The 20,462-nt window shown below is 45.4% G+C and overlaps 1 protein-coding gene across 2 annotated transcripts in view; it reads left to right on the forward strand.

Moving 5' to 3' along the window:
• Positions 1–20,462, forward strand: part of dhx29 (DEAH (Asp-Glu-Ala-His) box polypeptide 29) — a 31,544-nt gene that overhangs the window by 601 nt on the left and 10,481 nt on the right. The window contains exons 2-16 of one of the 2 annotated variants that reach the window (XM_049468589.1): positions 335–408; positions 735–848; positions 1,823–1,952; positions 2,196–2,323; positions 4,117–4,278; positions 4,471–4,597; positions 5,917–6,081; positions 8,152–8,320; positions 10,148–10,268; positions 10,361–10,533; positions 16,656–17,091; positions 17,914–18,057; positions 18,146–18,322; positions 19,416–19,556; positions 19,823–19,964. In XM_049468589.1, coding sequence (XP_049324546.1) covers positions 335–408; positions 735–848; positions 1,823–1,952; positions 2,196–2,323; positions 4,117–4,278; positions 4,471–4,597; positions 5,917–6,081; positions 8,152–8,320; positions 10,148–10,268; positions 10,361–10,533; positions 16,656–17,091; positions 17,914–18,057; positions 18,146–18,322; positions 19,416–19,556; positions 19,823–19,964 — 2,403 coding nt within the window. The remainder of the gene's footprint in view (positions 1–334; positions 409–734; positions 849–1,822; positions 1,953–2,195; positions 2,324–4,116; positions 4,279–4,470; positions 4,598–5,916; positions 6,082–8,151; positions 8,321–10,147; positions 10,269–10,360; positions 10,534–16,655; positions 17,092–17,913; positions 18,058–18,145; positions 18,323–19,415; positions 19,557–19,822; positions 19,965–20,462) is intronic. The other variant, XM_049468590.1, reaches the window with a different exon arrangement.

Here is a 20,462-nt window from a genome sequence, read left to right on the forward strand (position 1 = left end):
CAACATAATAATAATAATGACTAATAACTTCTGTCTTTTCCAATTGTCTATATTAATTAATTAATTAAATAGCTATGATTCTGAAATTTTGAGTAGATGGAAATAAATATAAATAAACAAATACACAAATTGTTTGATTGACATTGACAATATCATATTGTTTGAGCTACTATATACAAATCTACACAAAACCAGATGCACTATATGTAGAGTAAAAACCTCAGCCAGTATGTAAATGCCTTGTTTTTGTGACAACAACAGGGTGTGTCATGATATGAGGCCTTTAAATCTGCTTTGGTACCTTATTAATAATTATTATTTATTTCTCCTGCAGCTCCCAAAACCTACAGCCTCACCAGCAGCTCGCAGGTGGACCCCAGTGGAGTCTCAGATAAATCTGTCCTCAAGGTAAAGTTTACAGCCAACATATCTGTAGACTTAGGCTGCAGAAAGTTATTACACTATGGGTGAGATTAGGATTAGGTCTAATCATATACTCTGTTTTCCTTTCATTAAAAAAAAATCTCCATTCAACATGTTGTGTAGTTCAAGACTAGGCTTAATCCATGTCTGGGAAACTGAGCCTAAATGGATCTGAATATATGATCTGATACCTGAAGATACCTGATACTCTTCTACTAACAGAGTTATATATATATATATATATATATATATATATATATATATATATATATATATATATATAGGGTTTATTATGTGTATTGTGATTGAAGGTTGTTATTCAGTCGGACCTGGAGAAGAAAATCATCAAACTGATCAACGACCATCGGCAAGAGAATGGAGATAATGGACCCATATCAGGGAGACTCACCACCAAGAAACTGCTGGTAATAAAAACATTTGAATTACATTTTATTGGCTGTATTTACAACTGTTTTACAAAATTTATTTTAAGCTGTGTATTGGCAAGAACATATTCCATATATTAGTTATGTTAAACTGCCCAAAAGGTATGAAAAATACAACATGTCAAAGTTTCCAGTGTTATTTCGCCATGAGTTTGCTGTTCATTTGTAAAGAGAAACTCAGATGAGTTAAGGGGTGGTGCTGGGTAAAGAGGGATTATGAGGTATTAATTATTAAAAAACAACTGGAGTATTAAGGACATTTGATATATGTTGTTTAAGGAGTTTGTTTCACCTCCTATGTTCTTGGCTAGTAGTATATCTATCATATATGAAAAAAAAAATCTCAGGAAGTGTTTGGTATTGCTCACATGCTCACAATGGTGGGGATGAGCACTTAAATTGTCTGGGGGAAATATGTAACTGTCAGTATTCAGTAATGTGTACACTGTCCCTTTAAGAGCTCCTTATGCTAACTGTGCGGTTATGTTTGTAGCTACACTGAGAGCGTAGAGAACAGACATCGCTGGACAGAGCTTCTTTCTTTTATGTATTTTATTCTAAGTAATGCTGTAAATGTGATTTGGTGCTGCATTAGTTCATGTATGAACTAATAAATAAGCAAGTGGAATACTGCCAGAGCTAGTCCGAGTGTCCTATCTGCTCCATGTGCTTCATGTTTCTCCTGCCCCAAAGCTCTCTATCTGGGTCGGAGTTGGATGTCTGCATTGAGACCGGCTCCAAAGTGTTACAGCTGGACAATGCATATACACACATACAGATATATGGGTATATCTATATTGTATTTCTCAGTTATTCATGTAAGTTAAACCTGAAGTGGTGAGGAAGCTTAGGCTGCTCCTATTAGACAATTAAAACTCTGATAAATTGATAAATATGCTAATAAATGTGCTAATAAATACACTGAATGTGTGTGTGTGTGTGTGTGTTTGTAGGACTTGTACACAGCTCTGCAGAAGTTCCGCTTTAAGACGGAGCACATAGAGGAGGCTATGAAGAGCAGCATGCTGTACGGAGGAGATCTGCACTCAGCACTCGACTGGCTCTGCCTGAATCTTAAAGATGGTAAAAAATAACACACTGAATCAGGCCCAATCCCATTTCACTCCTGAGCCCTACCCCTCTGTTTTTAATGTATATATATATTTTCTGACTCTGTTTAAAGGGGAAGGGGTACAAAAGGGAAATGGGATTGGGCCTAAATATCACCCACACCAGACTCATGTTATATAATAAACAGCAGCACAAATTCTGTTAATTCCTCTTTAATTCCACACCTGAATCTGAATGATCTCCTGCTGTGTGAAGATGAGCTGCCGGAGGGGTTCAGTCAGAGCCTGCGAGAGGAGAACACCAAGAGCCGGGCCCGGTTCCAGCAGCAGAACCAGCAGAACCAAACACCGGCCAGGAAACAGGAGGAGAAACCCAAAGCAAAGGTACATACATCAGAACACCAGGACAGAACCTCATCATATCATTAATAGGGATGCAATTAATATTTGACCTCGTAAGACTCAAATTCTTGCATGGGATGCATTTTTTTGTTCTTTTTGCTATTTGGGCTAATTGGCACCTGATTAGTGTAAAGGCAAATAATTACCTTTTTACATGATGATGCAGTTTCTGAGAAATATGACATCCACATATGAGGACTTTAGATATATATTTTAATAAAACACAATGAAGTCGCATTAACATATATTTTGTGCCTAAACACAAAGATGTAACAAAGTAAAAATAAAAAAAATACACTAACTATATTCACTGTGTTGCTATAAATTTCTAAACAAAAATCAAAACGATGTGGTGTTTAACTCTTTTGCCACCACTAGGTGACAGTATAATGGCCTCATACATGGACACCAGGCCCTTATAGAGCAAAATTTAGTGTTGTGGTCTAGACAACCCAAAATGTGATGTCCACACATGTGGACGCCAGGTTTTTGAAGCAGTGGCATGTATACAATGCAGGGAGTGAGGTTGAGAGCTGGGAGGGTGAGCCAGGACAAACGGCAGGTTTAAGTTCATTTTTTCCAGCTGATCTCATTTTAACTCTGTGTAAATTAAACTATATTTGCTCATTCAGCAACACAGAGCTAGGGATAGTAACGTTTGCTGAACTAATGAATGTAACCTTAGCACAAACCCACGCTTCACCTTTTAATCACTGTGGGTCTGATTAGATAAGTACTAATATTAGGATTATTGCTCTGGAGCTGGTGCCAGCTGGCTGCTGTGGTGTCTCAAGTGGTTTCTATGTTTTTGCAGTGTAGAAATTGGTTGTGTAAACCTGTATACACACCACTGCTTCTTTAAGTCATTGCACTTTATGTTTCCCTCTGCTGACAGCTTTTTTTTTGGAGATGCGGATTTAATTTTCCAGCAGGACTTGGCACACTGCCCACGCTGCCAAAAGTACCAATAATAGGTCTTATATAATATTGTAATTTTTGAGACACTGATTTTTGAGTTTTCATTCACTCTGTGTGTAATACATCTATAATATATCACATTTTGAACTGAATTACTGAAATGACTGAATTACTGTCTTGAGGCACTTTTGATTTATTAAGCTAAGAAGACTATAAGGTGGGATTTTTGTTGCTAATTGGGTTAAAGTATTAAATAAATGAATTGTTTTAACATTTTTAATAATTAAGTATTGCAATATTTTTATAGTATCTGTATACTGTGCAACACTATCGGGGGGGGGGGGAGGGTGCCGAGTGGTCCAGCGGTCTAAAGCGCTGCCACTATGAGCGGGATGTGGCAGGTTTGAACCCCCGCTCATGCAGCTTTGCCATCAAGATGCCGGCGCTCAGAGGGAGCAAAATTGGCCCTGATCCCTCCGGGTGGGTAGATGGTGCTCTCTCCCCACATCACTCCTAGGGTGATGTCTGCAGCACAGGGCGTCTGTGAGCGGATGTATCAGAACCGAGTCGCTGCGCTTTACTCCGAGCGTGCTGTGATGCTACTCGGTAATGCTGCATCAGCAGCAGCTCCAAAAGAAGCGGTGGCTGACTTCACATGTATCAGAGGAAGCATGTGTTAGTCTTCACCCTCCTGGTGTGTTGGGGCATCACTAGTGATAGGGGGAGTCCTAGTGAGTGGGTTGGGTAATTGGCCATATAAATTGAGGAGCAAATGGGAAAAATTTGAAATAAAATGATATATAAAAAAAAAAAAAAGTATTTAGATTAAGATATATGAATGATCTGTGTGTTCTCAGCCGCAGGTGAAAGGTGAGAGTGTGAATATGAAGGAGTGGATTCTGAGATACGCTCAGCAGGAGGAAGAGGAGAGCAGTGAAGAAGAAGAGGAGGAGGAGGAGGAGGAGAGGAAGAGCGCAAACGGGTCCAGAAACCCAGAACTGAGCGAGAAATTCGATCCTGTGAGTCAGAGATCACCTAATTCCTCACTTTATTCTCTGTGTGTAAATATAAAATAAAATGATAAATGTACAAAAAATATAAAAATGCATTTGTCTGAATGTGATGGTAGATAAATAAATGATATAAAATTATACAGTATTATGTACAGTCTGTTTTTAATGTAATATTATATAACATTATTTCTCTATCAGAATGAACGGTACCTGCTGCTGACCGCTCAGCTGTATGATGCCAAGGAAACGGCAGCGGACGCCAAAACCAAGAAAGATAAAACGGGCCAGCGGACAGCACAGGACCGCATCAGGGTCATCCAGCAAGGTCAAATAAAATCCCTATCACTATCTTACACCAAACATTATGATTTATTTTAGTAGAACGATTACAGTGATATCGGGTTGTATGTAGTAAAGTTGGCTAAAATTAATAATAAATTGTGGTATAAATAATTGAGAAAAATTCTAGAAAAATGAATTATTGTTATTGTAAAAGTGTTTTATACCACTGGTATGGTATGGTATGCACCCTACACCCAAAAGCAAACACCTTAATTAATATCCGCATCAGAACCAGCAGAACCAAACACAGGTACGTCATCAAAACAGCAGGAGTGAACCTCATCACATCACATCACCACAGCTGTGATCTGTTGCCGCATTTGGCCTTTTTTTTGTCACACTGCATGTTTTCTGCACAGATCTCGTAATATTATTAACACAGAAATGTCAATTGTTACAGAAATGTCTACTCATGGTCATTTTCGCTTTACATTTATGGAAAAGTTGCATAATTTCAATCTGGCCATGAATTGAGTATGACATGGATTTCGGAAGTGATTAAAATCACTATGAAATATGAACATTTTAGATTCCCACCTGTGCTAAATTATGACCTAGAACAGGGGTGACAAAACTTGTTTTGTTGGGGGCCAGAAAGAGAAATATATGTGCAGTCACGGGCCACAGACTCTAATAAAACCAATAATTAAATATACCACTTATAATAATAATAAATGTTCCTGATTACTTTCATTTTACACACCATTTTACTTGAGTTACTATCTTTTTCTATCTTTGACAGTGTTGTTTCAAATTTTAATTAGGCAACTGATTCCAGATAAATTAAACATACACACTCCCTTCTTTTCAACCCTGCAACTGAGCACTCTCGCCACTTTTAGACGTTTTGGGCTGTTTTCTGGCACCTATGATTTAAACTTTAAATCTCACATTATAAAAACCTGCGGGACAACTTTCATTTTATTTCTAAAATACCTTGCGGGCCGCTTCATTTTTTAAAATTACTGTTGATTATCGCTTACAGCCACTGAAAACCCAGAAATCAGTATCTCAGAAAATTAGAATATTAGATAAGACCAGACTTATTGACACTTTTGCCAGTGTGGGCAGTGTGCCAAGTCCTGCTGGAAAATGAAACACTTCACTGATTTTGGACTTGATATAACAAATGGCCCGCGGGCCTGACCTAGAAGATCAGATTTGAGCCACACTTACCTGCTGTGTGAACAGAGTCTTTGTTTGCTATGACTTGAAGTGTAAATTGTATAAATTGTATTTAGAAAAGTGTATTTATAATGTATGAAATATATATTTGAAGTTGTTGTTTGTGTGTTTTTTTAGAGATGAAGCCGCTGGAGTCTCACCCGCTGTTTAACCCGGCTATTAAAGTGACGGACACTCCGAAAGAGGAGAAGAAGGAGAAGAAGGCGGCTCCTGTAAAGGAACAGAACGAGGACCTGAACTTTAACCTGTTCGAACAAGCTGAGAAACAGCCGGCCGAGAAAAGTGAGAACCGAGTGTAGAGTTTTATCAGAGTTATCAGTCTGCAGATCTTTCATACAGTACGCTGAATTCAACACAAATCACTCGCTTGAGACTGTTTAACATTTCAGACCTGCATCATCATTCATTTATAAGATATAGAGATTTTAATATTGAGCTGTAATATTAAAAAAAGATATTTCAGGTCTTGGCCAGTATATGGGCTACACGTGTAGGTGAAAAAAATATATATATATACATTACATTACATTACATTACATTTGGCAGACGCTTTTGTCCAAAGCGACTTACAATAGTCAAGTACAATGTAAAATAAGTTTAAAGGAAAAGGCTTGCACCAGGAGTTGGGTGGCCTGTTGCGTCAGGAACGGTCTAATTTTTCGGATGTTATAGAGCGCAAAGCGGCAGGACCGAGCAACTGAGGCCACATGGTGCGTGAAGGAGAGTTGGTCATCAACCATAACACCCAGGTTCCTAGCAACCTTTGTCGGTGAGAGAGAGAGAGAGTCGATGCTTATAGAGAAGTTGTGTTGAAAAGATGGTTTTGCTGGTATAACCAGAAGTTCAGTCTTTGAGAGATTTAATTGAAGGTGATGCTCCTTCATCCAAGAGGATATGTCAGAGAGACACTGCGATATCCGTGCAGAGATTGAGTGATCTTCAGGTGAGAACGACAGGTATAGCTGGGTGTCATCAGCAAAGCAATGGTAGGAAAATCCGTGTGAGCGGACAACCTGACCAAGAGAGGTGGTGTATATGGAGAAGAGAAGGGGTCCCAGTACCGAACCTTGGGGAACCCCAGTGGATAAGGAGCGGGCTGAGGACAGCTGTCCTTGCCACGACACCTTGAACGAGCGCCCAGTGAGGTACGAACTGAACCATGACAGCACATTATCTGCGATCCCCATGTTTGAGAGTATAGTTAGGAGGAAGTCATGGTTGACTGTGTCAAATGCGGCCGAGAGGTCCAGCAGAATGAGCACTGAGGACTGACCTGCAGCTCTGGCAGTTTTCAACGCTTCAGTCACAGACAACAGAGCCGTCTCGGTAGAATGTCCTTTTTTGAACCCAGATTGGTTCTGGTCCAGAAGGTCATTCTGGGAGAGGAAGCCAGAGACCTGATTTAAAACTGCTCTTTCTAGTGTTTTAGAGAGAAAGGGTAGCAGTGAGACCGGTCTGTATTTGTCAACCTGGGCGGGGTTGAGAGAAGGCTTTTTAAACAGTGGTGTCACATGTGCTTGTTTGAAAGCAGTCGGGAATACACCAGAAGTTAAAGAGGCATTGATCGTGTGAGTGATAGCCGGAATGATTGCAGGTGCGATAGTTTGCAGTAGGTTTGAAGGAATTGGGTCAAGCGGACACGTAGTAGGACGGATACGTGTTAGGAGAGCCAGTGTCTCGTTCTCAGTGAGAGGAGTGAACGAGGAGAAAGCAACGCCTTCGGTGGAGGAACACAATTGCAATTATATTTTTCAGTAAGGTTTCTTATTAAACATGAAGCCTTTTTATGTAATGCTTGAATAGAAATCCTTGTGATTTAGGTGTGTAATATCAGACAGAATATTGACAGAATTGCTGTGTGCAAAAAAAGCAAAAAAATACAAAAAAAAGTAAAAAAATATATGTTTATATTTTGGCCATTTATCTCTCTGCAGTAAAGGACATCAGATATTTAAAATATTGATATTTGTTTCTCATTTTTGCCAATTTGGTATTAAACAATTTAGTTACTGAATTATCCTGATTAAAATTAAGTGGTATTTAGTAGCTACAGATATTATTTTGCAATCCTGTCCATCGGTATATAAAACACCCCATATATATATAAAAGACCCCACCCATCCCTCACACGGACCCTTCGCTCTGATATCCAGTATCTGGATAGATACTGGAGCGTTCGATTCTCCATTTCCAGACTCTGCAACAGCTTCTTTCACCAGCCAGTCAGACTCCTGAACACACAGAGACTGAGCTGATCCCAGTGGGAAATTCTATAGGAAAATTCTCATAATAATGGTATAGAATTCACAGCGTTTGAGCTGCACCTTCATGCTGACCTGTGTTTGATTCCAGCTGAGAAGAAGAAGGAGCAGAAGGACGTGAGGGACTTTGATTATACCGGCCGCAGCTGGACGGGAAAATCACCCAAACAGTTCCTGATCGACTGGTGCAGGAAGAACCTTCCCAAGAGCCCCCCGCCGTCCTTCCAGAAGGTTCCTGCAGGGAGACACTGGAGATGCAAGTGCGTGATGTTTAAATTACTGTGTGATGATCAGCTGATTTATAGGTTCTAATCATAGACTGTATATAGCCGGACAGAGCATCGTCTCTCAAAAGTGAAGCCACAACAGGTCGGGCGCCCCCTGCTGTTCGGCTGCAGAAAGCTGTGTAACTCCACCCATCCCCATAGGTTTCAATGACAAAACAGACAACTTTCAATCACATTTTTTTCTAATATACTGTAATTCTACCTCCTTTATTTAAATGCAGCAGCTAGTGTAACCTCTGCTTATATTGTCAAATTTTTATATCCCCACAGAATTCGTTTTTTAAAACGTTATTCAGCTCTATTTAAAAAAGGTGTGTTTATTGTAAAAGGGCTGCTTATGGGCGGGACCAATAATAGACCGTCAGCTCCGCTCCGCCCCGCTCCGCAGTCTGTGACCGCGAGGCAGCCCTCAGGGGTGGTGTTATTCAAATGAGTAGGCTGTCTCTCCACAGTCTTTCTCCCTCCTTTGGACTCTACTGCGCAGAATCAGGTGGCAGGATCGCCAACATGGCGGAAGATTTTGGCTTCATTTTCATTGAATGAATGGGAAAGGAGACACGGCGTCCATATTTTTTTACAGTCTCTGGTTCTAATTAATCACTAATAACAGCCTGGATCTCTCAACAGGAGGAACACTACCCAAAAGTAAAGTAGCCTCTGAGAGCCTTTTTATAGCACCCTCTTGTGGAAAGATCCAGTGTGTACTCGGATCACACCTGTAATCATTTATATATGTGCCTGAAACAAATACTGTATGGTGGTGTCCCTTGCCTACAGTCAAGCATGGTGGTGGTAGTATCAGGGCGTGGGCAAGTACAGAACACCATAGAAACAATCAAGGATACAATTGCAACCACTTAGCAACATCATAGCAACCACCACATATACTATAGCAGCACCTTAACAACCACCTTGCAAAACCATAGCAACATCTTAGCAATCACCACAGATACCATTGCAAAACACCTTTGCAACCAGTTAGCAACATCATAGCAACTGCCTGGGATATCATAGCAATCACTTAGCAACATCATAGCCACCACCACGGGTACCATAGCAACACCTTAGCAACCACCTGGCAACACCTTAACAAACATCACCAATACCATATGAACCACTTAGCAAGCACCACAGATACCATCGCAAAACACCTATGCAACCACCAGGGATACCAAATCAACCACTTAACAACATTATAGTAACCACCACAGATACCATAGTAATACCTTAGCAACCACCACCAACACCATATTAACATCTTAGCAACCACTTAGCAACCACCACAGATACCATTTCAAAAGACCTTTGCAACCAGGTAGCCACACGATAGCAACCACGTTGGATATCATATTAACCACTTAGCAACATCATAGCAAACCCCACAGATAACATAGTAATAACTTAGCAACCACCACAGATACCATGATAACACCTTGGCAACCACCGGGCAACACCTTAACAACCACCACCACCTATACTGTAGCAACACCTTAGCAGCCACTTAGCAACCACCACAGATACCATGATAACACCTTAGCAACTACCTGGCCACATCTTAACAACCATCACCAATACCATAGCAACACCATAGTAACCAGTTAGCAAAAAATAGCAATCACCCTGTATACCATAGCAACCACTTAGCAATCATGTCAATGCAACATTCTACCATGACCTGGGATACTTTAGTGATCAGTCTGAGCCATGTTAGCTGTGTAAACATCCTGTGTTTTCTTTAAGAAAAAAAAAAAACACTTTTCCAGTTAATGAGTCATTTTTACGTTGTATTTTTGTGGTCAGGGTTCGTATTCAGAGGCCGGATGATGTGCTGGAGGTCTGTCCCTCCATCGTGACGGAGGACAGCCTGCAGGCGCAGCATTTAGGAGCTACGCTGGCTCTGTATACTCTGGTGAAGGGACAGGTCAGATAGTCTTAAAACAAAACATTTTATTTTTTCTCATTTAATTTGATTGTATTTAATTAACGTTATTCACTATTTCTGTGTTTGTGTAGTCGGTGCACCAGCTCCTCCCCCCTCCGTATCGAGACGTGTGGTTGGAGTGGAGAGACGGAGAGCAGCAGAAGGAGGAGGAGACTCGCACAGCCATCAATAAACCCAGAGATCAGTTCATTGCCCGCCTGCTCACCCGCCTCAAACAGCAGCAGCCCCACAGTCAGCAGCCCAGGTACCACCCCTCACCTGTACACTGATACACCACATGTACCACCCCTCACCTGTACACTGATACACCACATGTACCACCCCTCACCTGTACACTGATACACCACATGTACCACCCCTCACCTGTACACTGATACACCACAGGTACCACCCCTCCCCTGTACACTAATACACCACAGGTACCACCCCTCACCTGTACACTGATACACCACAGGTGCCACCCCTCACCTGTACACTGATACACCACAGGTACCACCCCTCACCTGTACACTGATACACCACAGGTACCACCCCTCCCCTGTACACTGATACACCACAGGTACCACCCCTCACCTGTACACTGATACACCACAGGTACCACCCCTCACCTGTACACGGATACACCACAGGTACCACCCCTCACCTGTACACTGATACACCACATGTACCACCCCTCACCTGTACACTGATACACCACAGGTACCACCCCTCCCCTGTACACTGATACACCACAGGTACCACCCCTCACATGTACACTGATACACCACATGTACCACCCCTCACCTGTACACTGATACACCACAGGTACCACCCCTCACATGTACACTGATACACCACATGTACCACCCCTCACCTGTACACTGATACACCACAGCCAGCAGCCCAGGTACCACCCCTCACCTGTACACTGATACACCACAGGTACCACACCTCAACTGTACACTGATACACCACAGGTACCACACCTCACCTGTATACTGATACACCACAGGTACCACCCCTCACCTGTACACTGATACACCACAGGTACCACCCCTCACCTGTACACTGATACACCACAGGTGCCACCCCTCACCTGTACACTGATACACCACAGGTACCACCCCTCACCTGTACACGGATACACCACAGGTACCACCCCTCACCTGTACACGGATACACCACAGGTACCACCCCTCACATGTACACTGATACACCACATGTACCACCCCTCACCTGTACACTGATACACCACAGGTACCACACCTCACCTGTATACTGATACACCACAGGTACCACCCCTCACCTGTACACTGATACACCACAGGTACCACACCTCAACTGTACACTGATACACCACAGGTACCACACCTCACCTGTATACTGATACACCACAGGTACCACCCCTCACCTGTACACTGATACACCACAGGTACCACCCCTCACCTGTACACTGATACACCACAGCCAGCAGCCCAGGTACCACCCCTCACCTGTACACTGATACACCACAGGTACCACACCTCACCTGAACACTGATACACCACAGGTACCACCCCTCACCTGTACACTGATACACCACAGGTACCACCCCTCACCTGTACACTGATACACCACAGGTACCACCCCTCACCTGTACACTGATACACCACAGGTACCACCCTCACCTGTACACTGATACACCACAGGTACCGCCCCTCACCTGTACACTGATACACCACAGGTACCACCCCTCACCTGTACACTGATACACCACAGGTACCACCCCTCCCCTGTACACTGATACACCACAGGTACCAACCCTCCCCTGTACACGGATGCACCACAGGTACCACCCCTCACCTGTACACGGATACACCACAGGTACCACCCCTCACCTGTACACTGATGCACCACAGGTACCACCCCTCACCTGTACACTGATGCACCACAGGTACCACCCCTCCCCTGTACACTGATACACCACAGGTGCCACCCCTCACCTGTACACTGATACACCACAGGTACCACCCCTCACCTGTTCACGGATACACCACAGGTACCACCCCTCACCTGTACACTGATACACCACAGGTACCACCCCTCACATGTACACTGATACACCACATGTACCACCCCTCACCTGTACACTGATACACCACATGTACCACCCCTCACCTGTACACTGATACACCACAGCCAGCAGCCCAGGTACCACCCCTCACCTGTACACTGATACACCACAGGTACCACACCTCAACTGTACACTGATACACCACAGGTACCACACCTCACCTGTATACTGATACACCACAGGTACCACCCCTCACCTGTACACTGATACACCACAGGTACCACCCCTCACCTGTACACTGATACACCACAGGTACCACCCCTCACCTGTACACTGATACACCACAGGTACCACCCCTCACCTGTACACTGATACACCACAGGTACCACCCTCACCTGTACACTGATACACCACAGGTACCACCCCTCACCTTTACACTGATACACCACAGGTACCACCCCTCACCTGTACACTGATACACCACAGGTACCACCCCTCCCCTGTACACTGATACACCACAGGTACCAACCCTCCCCTGTACACGGATGCACCACAGGTACCACCCCTCACCTGTACACGGATACACCACAGGTACCACCCCTCACCTGTACACTGATGCACCACAGGTACCACCCCTCCCCTGTACACTGATACACCACAGGTGCCACCCCTCACCTGTACACTGATACACCACAGGTACCACCCCTCACCTGTTCACGGATACACCACAGGTACCACCCCTCACCTGTACACTGATACACCACAGGTACCACCCCTCACATGTACACTGATACACCACATGTACCACCCCTCACCTGTACACTGATACACCACATGTACCACCCCTCACCTGTACACTGATACACCACAGCCAGCAGCCCAGGTACCACCCCTCACCTGTACACTGATACACCACAGGTACCACACCTCAACTGTACACTGATACACCACAGGTACCACACCTCACCTGTATACTGATACACCACAGGTACCACCCCTCACCTGTACACTGATACACCACAGGTACCACCCCTCCCCTGTACACTGATACACCACAGGTACCACCCCTCCCCTGTACACTGATGCACCACAGGTACCACCCCTCACCTGTACATTGATGCACCACAGGTACCACCCCTCACCTGTACACTGATGCACCACAGGTACCACCCCTCACCTGTACACTGATGCACCACAGGTACCACCCCTCCCCTGTACACTGATGCACCACAGGTACCACCCCTCACCTGTACACTGATGCACCACAGGTACCACCCCTCCCCTGTACACTGATACACCACAGGTACCACCCCTCCCCTGTACACTAATACACCACAGGTACCACCCCTCACCTGTACACTGATACACCACAGGTACCACCCCTCACCTGTACACTGATACACCACAGGTACTACACCTCACCTGTACACTGATACACCACAGGTACCGCCCCTCACCTGTACACTGATACACCACAGGTACCGCCCCTCACCTGTACACTGATACACCACAGGTACCGCCCCTCACCTGTACACTGATACACCACAGGTACCACCCCTCCCCTGTACACTGATGCACCACAGGTACCACCCCTCACCTGTACACTGATGCACCACAGGTACCACCCCTCACCTGTACACTGATGCACCACAGGTACCACCCCTCACCTGTACACTGATACACCACAGGTACCACCCCTCACCTGTACACTGATGCACCACAGGTACCGCCCCTCACCTGTACACTGATACACCACAGGTACCACCCCTCCCCTGTACACTGATGCACCACAGGTACCACCCCTCACCTGTACACTGATACACCACAGGTACCACCCCTCCCCTGTACACTGATACACCACAGGTACCAACCCTCCCCTGTACACGGATGCACCACAGGTACCACCCCTCACCTGTACACGGATACACCACAGGTACCACCCCTCACCTGTACACTGATGCACCACAGGTACCACCCCTCCCCTGTACACTGATACACCACAGGTGCCACCCCTCACCTGTACACTGATACACCACAGGTACCACCCCTCACCTGTTCACCGATACACCACAGGTACCACCCCTCACCTGTACACTGATACACCACAGGTACCACCCCTCACATGTACACTGATACACCACATGTACCACCCCTCACCTGTACACTGATACACCACATGTACCACCCCTCACCTGTACACTGATACACCACAGCCAGCAGCCCAGGTACCACCCCTCACCTGTACACTGATACACCACAGGTACCACACCTCAACTGTACACTGATACACCACAGGTACCACACCTCACCTGTATACTGATACACCACAGGTACCACCCCTCCCCTGTACACTGATGCACCACAGGTACCACCCCTCACCTGTACATTGATGCACCACAGGTACCACCCCTCACCTGTACACTGATGCACCACAGGTACCACCCCTCACCTGTACACTGATGCACCACAGGTACCACCCCTCCCCTGTACACTGATGCACCACAGGTACCACCCCTCACCTGTACACTGATACACCACATGTACCACCCCTCCCCTGTACACTGATACACCACAGGTACCACCCCTCCCCTGTACACTAATACACCACAGGTACCACCCCTCACCTGTACACTGATACACCACAGGTACCACCCCTCACCTGTACACTGATACACCACAGGTACTACACCTCACCTGTACACTGATACACCACAGGTACCGCCCCTCACCTGTACACTGATACACCACAGGTACCGCCCCTCACCTGTACACTGATACACCACAGGTACCGCCCCTCACCTGTACACTGATACACCACAGGTACCGCCCCTCACCTGTACACTGATACACCACAGGTACCACCCCTCCCCTGTACACTGATGCACCACAGGTACCACCCCTCACCTGTACACTGATGCACCACAGGTACCACCCCTCACCTGTACACTGATGCACCACAGGTACCACCCCTCACCTGTACACTGATACACCACAGGTACCACCCCTCACCTGTACACTGATGCACCACAGGTACCGCCCCTCACCTGTACACTGATACACCACAGGTACCACCCCTCACCTGTACACTGATGCACCACAGGTACCACCCCTCACCTGTACACTGATACACCACAGGTACCACCCCTCCCCTGTACACTGATACACCACAGGTACCACCCCTCCCCTGTACACTGATGCACCACAGGTACCACCCCTCACCTGTACACTGATACACCACAGGTACCACACCTCACCTGAACACTGATACACCACAGGTACCACCCCTCACCTGTACACTGATACACCACATGTACCACCCCTCCCCTGTACACTGATACACCACATGTACCACCCCTCACCTGTACACTGATGCACCACAGGTACCACCCCTCCCCTGTACACTGATGCACCACAGGTACCACCCCTCCCCTGTACACTGATACACCACATGTACCACCCCTCACCTGTACACTGATGCACCACAGGTACCACCCCTCACCTGTACACTGATGCACCACAGGTACCACCCCTCCCCTGTACACTGATACACCACATGTACCACCCCTCACCTGTACACTGATGCACCACAGGTACCACCCCTCACCTGTACACTGATACACCACAGGTACCAACCCTCACCTGTACACTGATACACCACAGGTACCACACCTCACCTGTACACTGATGCACCACAGGTACCACCCCTCACCTGTACACTGATGCACCACAGGTACCACCCCTCCCCTGTACACTGATGCACCACAGGTACCACCCCTCACCTGTACACTGATACACCACAGGTACCGCCTCTCACCTGTACACTGATACACCACAGCCAGCAGCCCAGGTACCACACCTCACCTTACACAAAGTGTTTGCCCCCCTGACACCCCTAAATTTTTACCAGAAAATGAAGTTTTTCACTCAGAAAATTATTATAGGCATCTTTGCATTTTTGTGTTTGTTCCAATACACACAAAATATATAAACCTGTTTAACAAAAAAAATTGCAATCATCTTCTAGGAGAAATTCCAGTGTAGGAAGAACTGATTTGGGGATATTTCTGTTCCCTAAATTGTGCTCTGAAGTAGGAAAAAGGGTTAGGGCAGCAGTCTATACAGGGAAATAGTGAGCAAAGTGTCAGTACTCTTTCCTATGTAGTGTTCTAATTTAGGGCTTATTGATTATCGCTTAGTTTTGTTCCCTAGGTAGTGTCCCAGTTTAGGGATTAGTGATTTAGGGCTCAGTTCAGTTCAGTGTGTTCCCTAAGATACTGCTTTAGTTTATTGTTGATTATTGATTAGTGCTCAGTCCTGTTGTCCGTGTTCTCCAGCGTTGGCGCCTCGAGTGCGGGGGAGGAGCCGGAGGACTCGTGGGAGAGCTTGGCGGGTCCGGACGATGCTCAGGAGGTCCAGTCCTCGCTGCGGGAGGTCCGGCAGTGGGAGGAGGCGCGGTCTCTGTACCTGTCCCGGCGCGGCTCGGCTCTGGCTCTCAGGCTGCGGTCGGAGAGAGAGCAGCTGCCCGTGTTTCAGCACCGCGGCCGTGTGCTGGAGACTCTGCGGCGCCACCGTGTGGTGGTGGTGGCGGGAGAGACAGGCAGCGGGAAGAGCACCCAGATCCCGCAGTTCATCCTGGAGGATCTGCTGACTGGGGAGAAGGAGGCGCGGCCCTGTAACATCGCCGTCACCCAGCCCCGGAGGATCTCCGCCATGAGCCTCGCCAGCAGAGTCAGCCAGGAGCTGGGGAGCGAGGACGGACCGGGGGGCAGGGTAAGAAATCTGCATAGACTTTATTTATAAATATTAGTGTACAGACCGACACTCCTTCTAATGAAAGTTTATCACTTCATCATTCAGCTACTTTATTCTTAGATTTTCCACTGCACTGACTATAGACTTGATAATAAAACACAGTGGATCAACACCAGCAGATGAACATGACTCTCCAAACCATCACTGATTGGTAGAAACTTCACACTAGACCTCAAGCAGCTTGGACTGTGTGCCTCTCCACAAAATTTTGTGGAGATGCAGATTTCATTTTCCAGCAGGACTTGGCACAATAACCAAACTGCCAAAAGTACCAATTGATCTTATATAATATAAAAAATTTCTGAGACAGTGATTTTTGAATTTTCATTGGCTGTGAGCTATAAATAATCATCAACAATAGAAGAAATAAACGCTTAAAAAAGATCACTCTGTGTGTAATACATCTATACATCTCTGGGGAAAAAAGAGACCACTTAAAAGATGGATGATCACAAGCCATCAAACCAAACTGAACTGCTTGAATTTTTGCACCAGGAGTAAAGGCATAAAGTTATCCAAAAGCAGTGTGTAAAACTGGTGGAGGAGAACATGATACCAAGATGCATTAAAACTGTGATTAAAAAACAGGGTTATTCAGGGTCGTCTCTTATTTTTTTCCCAGAGCTGTATAATATGAGTTTCACATTTTCAACTGAATTACTGAAATAAAGTAACTTTTCAATGATATTCTAATGTTTTGAGATGCAACTGTTTGTTTTTTTAACATACTAGTGGCTGTGTGTGTGTGTGTGTGCGTGTGTGTGTGTGTGTGTGCTGCAGGACTCTGTGTGTGGGTATCAGATTAGGATGGAGAATCGTTCCTCAGACTCCACCCGGCTCCTCTACTGCACCACCGGCGTCCTCCTCCGCAAACTCCAGCAGGACCGCCTCCTCTCCTCCCTCACACACATCATCGTAGACGAGGTGAACACCAACACACACTCACACACACACTCATCCAAACACACACATTTTAAAAATACATTTTAATGTACATTTCTCTCATCTTCAGGTTCATGAACGCAGCGTCCAGTCTGATTTCCTGCTGACCATCCTGAGGGACGTGGTCCATAAGCGCTCGGACCTGCAGCTGATCCTGATGAGCGCCACGGTGGACTGCGACAAGTTCTCCGCCTACTTCAACCGCTGCCCCGTGGTCTCCATCCCCGGCAGGACCTTCCCTGTGGAGGTGAGGAGCGGCCTTACTCCCTGGTACTCCCTGGTCTCGGTTCTGGGTGATTCTAGTCCATGTAGTCGTCTGTTAGCTGAGACAGTAGCATTAGCGGTTGGTGTTCTCCTCCAAGCGTGTTCATCCCTAGTGAGGGTTTTTCTCAGGGCCAATTCACCTAGACGGGAATTAGTATGGTGTCCCATGATTTTCGCCATGTCCTGGGGAAGCTGGGAAACGGTGCTCTGAGCTGTGGGATATGTGGGCGGGTCTCCTGCACTGGTCACCATCATTACCCTCCCCCCCCCCCCCCCACCCCATTGCACTGTCCACTGTGTGCAGTGTTGCCAACTTGCCAACAGTGTAGTGACTTTTCAGACCCTCTAGAGACTTTTTTTGTAAAAAAAAAAAAAAAAAAAAAAGCGACTAGCGACAAATCTAGTGAGTTTTTGTGTTGTTATTGGAGACTTTTGGCGACTCTGAGATAAACACACGTGCTCTTCAGTAACTGTCCTCAGCGAGGTGAGCCTCAACCCACAACACTCAGTGTAGTCTTTTACAGTCAGAGCACACCCACACCGCTCCACGAACACACTGTAAATCAACTGTGCAAGCTTAAAGCCGCCGCTGACTGACCCCGCCCCGTATTTACCTAGCAGTAATATAAATATATCGGTGTCTTTAGTGTGACACGAAAAGAAATCACTTAATTTACCTCACACAGTTAGTCTCAGTCAGTCACTTACCTCATTCACCACGCAGCCTGTCACTCACCTTCTCCACAGTGTCTGCCTCTTTGTAAAAAGCTAAACATCTAGATAGCTAACTATTCAACAGTTTGTCTATAATAGGTTTGAAAATAAAGAAAACTTAAAAAAAAAATACTGGAAAAAAAACTATAAAATAAAATAGCCAATAGCTACTAATTGTGTGTGGTAATATTAGCCTTTATTCCTGGCCTTAACATGACTAGTGTTACTTTACTCCTCACAAGATAACACCTCACAACTTATACAGGTGTGGAGCCTGGTGTATGGTGTGTCGTATAAAAGTGTATGAACTGTGATCTGAGGTTATGTTATGTTAGTAAGTGTGTGTGTGTGTGTGGTGTCAGGTGTTTCACCTGGAGGACATCGTGGAGGAGACGGGTTATGTTCTGGAGGAGGATTCAGACTACAGTCAGCGGTTTGTGGAGGAGGAGGAGGAGGTTAGCGTCTCCGTCACTCAGAAAGGAGGAAAAACACTGCAGCATCAGGTAACATCATTCAGTCTTTTTTGGATTATTAAGGATGAAAGGGCTTTTGTTTTATAGTGTTTTTGGTTGCCAGATATTTGGTGCATCCCCGCATTTAGTGGTTTCATTCATCATTCAATTTGTACATAATATAAGACTGCGATTTAAATTATGTTGAAAAGTAAAAAAATCTGTTTATATATGTGTGTGTGTGTGTGTGTGTGTGTGTGTGTGTGTTTGTGTGTGTGTGTGTGTGTGTGTGTGTGTGTGTGTGTGTGTGTGTGTAGGAGATGATAATGCGAGACTCTGCTGGTTGGGATTTGGGTCCAGAGCTGGATCACTTCAGTAGCCGAACCCGTCGAGCCCTGCAGTACATGAACCCAAACAAGATCAACATGGACCTGATTCTGGACCTGCTCGCATACCTGGGTAACCCTGAGTAATACACGAGTAACCCCAGTTAACTCTGAGTAACCCAAATTAACCATGTGTAATCCCAATTAACCATGATAACCCCAATTAATGATGAGTAACCCCAATTAACCATGAGTAACCCAAATTAACCATGCGTAATCCAAATAAACTGTTAGTAACACCAATTAACCATGAGTAAACCCAATTAAACATAAGTAACCCTGGGTAACACCACCTAACTAAGCGTAAGCCCAATTAACGATACGTAACCCCAATTAACCCTGAGTAACCCTAATGTACCATTAGTAACACCAGTTAACCCTGAGTAACCCAAATTAATCACAAGTAACACCAATTTAACCCTGAGTAACCCCAATTAACACTAACACAAATTAACCACGTGTGAGCCAAATTAAACATAAGCAAAACAAATTAACTCTGTGTAAACCCAATTAACAATAAGTAATCCTAATTAACCATTTGTCATCCCATTTAACCTTGTGTAAGCCCAAT

This window comes from Astyanax mexicanus, chromosome 20 (assembly GCF_023375975.1).
Source record: "Astyanax mexicanus isolate ESR-SI-001 chromosome 20, AstMex3_surface, whole genome shotgun sequence".
NCBI lineage: Eukaryota > Metazoa > Chordata > Actinopteri > Characiformes > Acestrorhamphidae > Astyanax > Astyanax mexicanus.